Source organism: Dipodomys ordii, unplaced genomic scaffold (genome assembly GCF_000151885.1).
Source record: "Dipodomys ordii isolate 6190 unplaced genomic scaffold, Dord_2.0 Scaffold19, whole genome shotgun sequence".
In the NCBI taxonomy this organism is placed as follows: domain Eukaryota; kingdom Metazoa; phylum Chordata; class Mammalia; order Rodentia; family Heteromyidae; genus Dipodomys; species Dipodomys ordii.
The window spans coordinates 16,083,397-16,090,028 of record NW_012267235.1 but is presented as its reverse complement, the minus strand read 5'-3'; the positions used below and the strand labels follow the sequence as shown (position 1 = coordinate 16,090,028).

General features: G+C 45.0%; 2 protein-coding genes across 2 annotated transcripts in view; one reads left to right on the top strand and one right to left on the bottom strand.

The window, feature by feature from the left end:
- Itgae (integrin, alpha E (antigen CD103, human mucosal lymphocyte antigen 1; alpha polypeptide)) overlaps positions 1–6,632 on the bottom strand; it is a 55,250-nt gene that overhangs the window by 13,754 nt on the left and 34,864 nt on the right. Inside the window, exons 21-25 of the mRNA XM_013013157.1 lie at positions 5,267–5,365; positions 4,761–4,843; positions 3,578–3,652; positions 2,716–2,779; positions 2,388–2,537 (exon numbers count right to left, since the gene is read on the bottom strand). Of these exons, the coding sequence (XP_012868611.1) occupies positions 2,388–2,537; positions 2,716–2,779; positions 3,578–3,652; positions 4,761–4,843; positions 5,267–5,365 (471 nt within the window). The remainder of the gene's footprint in view (positions 1–2,387; positions 2,538–2,715; positions 2,780–3,577; positions 3,653–4,760; positions 4,844–5,266; positions 5,366–6,632) is intronic.
- On the top strand, positions 7–2,188 carry Gsg2 (germ cell associated 2 (haspin); the record flags this gene model as incomplete). The annotated part of the gene is made up of 1 exon (XM_013013061.1): positions 7–2,188. A coding segment is annotated over one exon (1,605 nt), but the record flags the coding sequence as incomplete, so codon positions are not given.

Below are 6,632 nucleotides of genomic sequence, written 5' to 3'. Positions count from 1 at the left end.
GCGCGCGGCGGCCCCCGGCCGGCCCCCCGCAGCCCCACAGATTTATTGGGAAGCCTCGAGGACGCTGAGTGCGGGCCCGCGGCCGAGGACGCCACGGGGCCGCGGCAGCGAGAGGGACTGGAGGGCCCGAGCACAAGGAAGAGCCGGGCCGCAGACCAGGGGTCCAGAGGCTGCCGGGGACTTAACTCACCTGGGGAAGTCGACAGGCCTGTGAGAGCCGGCCCAAGCCGGAAAAGGAAACATCAAGAAGGTATGGAGACCTCCGCCCTCCATTATCACCAGACTAAAAACGGCCCAAAGATGGGAAGAGATTCGTTCCTGTCCCAGAATGTGACTCATCGAGACAAAGCCTGCTCTTGGGCCAAAACCAGGGCCTCCTTAAACCTCCACAAGAAGAAAGTTGTGACTGATGTGTCAGAGGTATGCAGCAGTCACACCATGGCCACTTCTCTCTCAGCATCCCTATCAGAGTGTTCAAACCTTTCTATCATGAACAGAACAAATAGTGCACTTTTCTCTTGGCATTCCTCTTTTATGCATTTGCTAAGCCCCTTAAAGACTGTACATGTTCCAGACAGAAAGGCGTCTGATGCTGAAAAGGTGTATGGGGAATGCAATCAGGAAGGTCCTATCCCCTTTAGCTCTTGCTTTCCCATAGAAAAACTGGAACACTGTGAGAAGATTGGGGAAGGGGTGTTTGGTGAGGTGTTTCAGACAATGGCTGGCCAAACACCTGTAGCACTAAAAATCATTGCCATTGAAGGATCAAATTTAGTGAATGGATCACATCAGAAAACCTTTGAGGAAATCCTGCCAGAAATTATCATTTCCAAAGAGTTAAGCCTCTTGTCTGATGAGGCATGCAACCGCACAGAAGGCTTTATTGGGTTGAACTCAGTGCACTGTGTCCAAGGGTCTTACCCTCCCTTGCTCCTCCAGGCCTGGGATCACTATAACTCAACCAAAGGGTCTCAGAATGATAGGCCTGACATTTTTGAGGAAGACCAACTCTTCATTATACTGGAATTTGAGTTTGGTGGCATGGACTTAGAGCAAATGAAAAAAAAGTTGTCCTCCCTTGCTACTGCAAAGAGCATTTTACACCAGATCACTGCCTCCCTCGCAGTGGCAGAGACATCACTGAACTTTGAGCACCGGGACTTGCACTGGGGAAATGTGCTCTTAAAGAAAACCAACCGCAAGGAACTCCACTACACCCTCAATGGAAAGACCAACGCCATTCCCACCCATGGTTTGCAAGTCAACATCATTGACTATACCCTGTCCCGCGTGGAGCGGGATGGGATTGTTGTTTTCTGTGACATTTCCACAGATGAAGAGCTATTTACAGGTGAAGGTGACTACCAGTTTGAGATCTACAGGCTCATGAGGAGGGAGAACAACAACTGCTGGGATGAATATCACCCTTACAACAATGTCCTCTGGCTACATTACCTCACAGACAAGATTCTGAATCAAATGACCTTTAAGTCTAAATGTAACACCCCTGCCATGAAGCAAATGAAGAAGAAGCTCCAACATTTCCACAAGACAGCGCTGAACTTCAGATCTGCCACTGACTTACTCTGCCAACACAGTCTGTTTCAGTAAGCCAGTGTATCTTACTCCTTTAAACAGAGGGGTCCTGGTCTTGAAACCTCTGGTGCGGTTTTTCAGTTTCCATCCCGAATCTCAGGGTGGAAACTGAAATTTTAGTTGATTTGGTTAAGGTTGTTGTTAACAGATGTTCTTTAAACTACCTATGTGAACAAGTATTTACAACCTGTAAGTCTGCTTCCTAGTTGTCAGCAAAATCCATCTGTAAAGTGCATATTTTTGTTTTTAAGCCTTGATCTTTTATGTAGCCTGAGCAAAGTGCAAACAATCAGGAAAGCCCAAGCCTCAGCTGTTAGGCTGAGTTGCTGCTTTAGGTATTAGGCTGCCTTTGGGAACTGGACAAAAGATAGTCAACTGAAAGCAAAGAGGCTTTAGGAAAGACTAGAGGGAGAGAAAGGGAAGACAATTTATAGAGGGAAGTGTGGGATGTTTTTCAAGTTCTCATAAAGCAGAATTTCAATTTTCAAAAGGGAAATAAACGTTTTCATGGCTACTAATAATGTTGGAAATTTTGCTTATCAAAGTGAGGAAAAGAAATGTTTTAAGAGGTGAGTAATCAATATTCCTTCTGTTTTCCCCTGGTTAATTAATCTTGATTTTTTTGTTGTTGATTGATCGGTGTAGGGGGTTGTTTGTTTGACTATGTAGTCTTGAACTCATGATCTGCCTATCTTAGCCAGCCTTCTGAGTGTTGGGATTACAGTCATACTCAGCTATTAACCTTTTTATTCCCCTAAAGTTCTAGTTTTTATATTGTTATCTATAAATACACTAGAAAGATGTGATTGTGATAAAGAATTACTTTTACATACCTGAGTTTTTGTCAGATTTTTCACTCTTACAATCTGGAGACCTTGTAATTTAATTGGGACACAAATTTGCAAGTGGAATTTGGCTCCAAAGACATTTTCTCCATGTATCTGTCAAATCAGAGCAGGAGAGTAAGTATGGTGGCACATACCTGTGACCTCAGCAGTCAGGACACTGAGGCAGGAGATCATAAGTTTGAGACCAACCTGAGATGCTTCAAACAGGAAGGGAAAGGAGGAAGGAAAAATCATTGGTAATGTTGCTTTGCAACAAGCACTAAGCACTCACACTGAAAAGGAATTCTTTGTGTTCAGAAAGTCCCAGGCTTGCATTCATGTATATCACTGATGGTCTGCAATTAAGAGAAAATACATTAAGCCTCAAAGTCTCCTTCTCCTTTTGAGTGTATTTAACTGTATATACCAGTATAGAGAGTACCAGCCCCTTAAAAGGAATCAAAATTGAATGTCAGTTTAAAATATTTATAAGGTGGTTGGGGTGAAGTAGACTATTGTGTCTAGTTGGGCTGGTTTATTTATAATGATCACTACTCAGAGTGGTCTTTCTAATTTCTAGCCCTATAGTCCTTTTCCACCCATACCATCGTATCTGTTCCCTCTTATAGAAAAATAGTTGGTAATTTTTGTTTGTTTGTTTTTGCTGGGCCTGGGACTTGAACTCTGGGCCCAGGTGCTGACCCTGAGCTTTTGTGCTCACGGCTAGTGCTCTACCATTTGAGCCACAGCTCCACATTCGCGGGGGGGGGTGGTTAATTGGAGATAAGAATTGTTGGGGGGGGGGGGGGGGGGGGGGAGGCTGGGAAGCGATGTGAGGGGGGAACGTGTTAATTGGAGGTAAGAGTCTTATGAACTTTCCTGACTGGACTGGCTTTGAACCACAATCCTCAGATCTCAGCCTCCTCAGTAGCTGAGATTACAGGTGTGAGCCACCAGCACCCTGGTCTGGCAGTGCTCTTTTTGATGACCACTGTGAAGTGTCTAGAACCTAAACATTAGTGTCCTAGATCAGTGTCAGATGCTTCAGAGAAGACAAGGACCATGTATCACCTTGCCAGCAGGTCCATCACAAGAGGCCTGAAGCTCTCCTGTGTGAGGAATTACACAGGCATCAGCCCCTTGGAAGTTCTTACCTGGGGAGAACAGCAGTGAAGGCATGCCGGAATTGAAGACTGTGAGTCTCTCTGGCCAAAGACCTTTCCTCAGAACTGGAAATACAAATGTAAACAAGTGACTAAATAGAAAACCACCCTTAAAAAGTATTAACTTTTTTATTTTTTTGCATTTTGGTCAGTCGTGGGGCTTGAACTCTGGGCCTGGGTTAGATCCCTGAGCTTTTCAGCTCAAGGCAAGCATCTACCACTTGAGCCACAGTGCCACTTCCGGTTTTCTGGTGGTTAATTGGACTTTCCTGCCTGGGCTGGTGTTAAATGACAATCTTTAGATCACAGCCTCCTGAGTAACTAGGATTACAGGCATGAGCCACCAGTGCCCAGCTAATTTTTTTACTCAGGGCTGGGTGCTGTCCTTGAGCCTTTTTTTCCTCAGCGCTAGCACTCTACCACTTGAACTACTGCTCCACTTAGGGCTTTTTTGGTATTAGAGATAAGTCTCATAGACTTTCCTGCCTGGGCTGGCTTCAAACTTAGATCCTCAAATCTCAGCTTCCTAAGTATTACAGGTGTGAGCCCCCTGACTAAATGGGCTTTTTAAGCCTCAATATTGTTCACATTGTGGGCCAGATAATTCTTCATTGTGGACTTGCCCTGTATATTGTATGATGGTTAGCAACATCCTTGGTAGTACCTCCTCAGTCATGACAATTAAAAATGCCTCCAGACATTGCCTCCGAGGAGCAGAATCACCCTGACACCATACAACATCCTACCCTATACAAAGGGATTGGCAGATGATAGTTACTCCTAAGTTAAAACCATAACTAGGAATCTTTGCTAGCTGGGCATTGGTGGCTCATGCCTATAATCCTAGTCACTCAGGAGGCTGAGATATGAGGATCATGGTTTGAAGCCAGCTCAGGCAGACAAATCTGAGAAACTTTTATGTCCAGTTAATCACCAAAAAGTCAGAAATGGATGTGTGGCTCAAGTGGTAAAGTGCTAACTTTGAGTGAAAAAGCCAAATGAGGAAAGAAAAACATACATACATACATAGATATCTTTGATAACAAGAAGAGAAGACAGAGTCACTGTCAGGATACAGAGGCTCCCTGAGGTTTCCCGGCTCTCTGGGCAGTAGGGTTATGATAGCAGTCATGTCACACATGTTATTGTGTGCTGTGTCGCAGGCACTACTTACTTGGAGATTGTCACAGTGATGTCTGCTGTCCTGTTGGGGAAGGGGAAAGCATTCTCTAGCTGCCAAACTACTGAGGCATTTGCCTGTTTTAAAGAGAGAGAAATAGTCACTTGATACGGTTCACAATCCAACTGCTTACTAATTAAACAGAGCTAGGAAAAGTGTTAGTTCTATACATGTTAACACCCTGCACTCCACATCCATAATTGTAAGTAAGCCTCAAGTGCAAATGCAGAGTAGAGTTGGCAATCAACCCTTTTCTGCTGCAGACAGATCATTTGATTTGATGCCCTTCCACATTTGCATACCTGGGATGAACCGACACTAAGCTATGGATGTATTTTGAGAAACTATCCCTATCCGTGCCACTTTCAGAGCTATTCTAGCAGTCCTGAGCACTGCTGAGAGAAGCACAGTGGCCACAGCTGAAAGACCTGAATGAGGCTCAGGTGTGGACAGCACTGACTTCAGGTAGGAAGAAGAGCCAGCTTATCCAATAGACTCACAGACGACTTCTTGAGTATGGGGTGGCCAATCTTGCAGTTCATGACCAGGGCAGAAGCAACTGGCACTGGATCATCACACTGAATGTCTGGAGAGAAAGGCTGTTAACACAGAAGGAGATGCTGTTCTTAAGAAGCAAAAGAGAAAATATTTCCTAACACAAATTTAATAATCATTCACTGATTTTCTATATGCCAGATGATATGGCCAGAGCTGGGGACCCAGTCTTCTTCACAAGCTGGGCAAGAGAGCTCAGTGGGAGAAAGCTAAAGAGGTGTTTTTGTTTTGTGTCATGCTGGGGCTCAAATTTGGGACCTGGGTACTGTCCCCAAGCTTTTTTGCTCAAAGATACTATTCTACCACTTAAGTCACTGCTCACTTGCAACTTTTCTTTTTTCTTTTGGTGGTTAATTGGAAATAAGAGTCTCAAGGACTTTCTTGCCTGGTCTGGCTTCAAACCTCCATCCTCAGATCTCAGCCTCCTGAGAAGCTAGGATTATAGGCATAAGCCACAGGTGCCTGACTAAAGTAGAGTTTAGATACAATGCCTAGGGTGGTTCAGTGACAGCAGCAGAGAGCAAAAATGGCAGGAGGTTGGTTCTAGCTAGGTTGACTACAATCCTCACGGGAAGGGCATGTTGCTTTGGTACTGGGCTGTGGATTAATGTCCCATTTACCTTAAGTATATAAGATAGAAATTTAGTCTGCTTCACTTTGTCAAAGTGACAGCACAAATAGCCTAGGACCAACCCCTGGGATGCTACACTATCATTGCAACGGAGTGAAATTTATTGAGGCACTGCAATTAGGAAACTGCATTGTGGCATCAGATCCAGTAAAGGAAAAGATAGTTATTAAGGGATTCTAGGAATGACTGGAGCTCGGGTAAAGCATGAATAAAGCTATTTTAATAGCAAAGCAGGGCTGTATAAAGGGGTCAGTCTGGGACAGGTCTAGACTGTGGAGTGGTCCACTGATGATTAATTACAGATGAAAGCTGTGTCCAGAACATTTATTTTTTTGGTCAAGGGGCTTGAACTCAGCCTGGGCACTGTCCCTGAGTTCTTCAGCTCAAGGTGAGCGCTCTACCGCTTGAGCCACAGTGCCACTTCCAGTTTTCTAGTCGGTTATTGGAGATAAGAGTCTCACAGTCTTTCCTGCCCAGCCTCTCTTTGAACCACGATCCTCAGATCTCAGCCTCCTGAGAAGCTAGGATTACAGGTGTGAGCCACCGGTGCCTGGCTGTCCAGAACATTTTTTTTTTGTCAGTCGTGGGGCTTGAACTCTGGGCCTGGGCGCTGTCCCTCAGCTCTTCAGCTCAAGGCGAGCGCTCTACCACTTGAGCTATAGCGCCACTTCCGGTTTTCT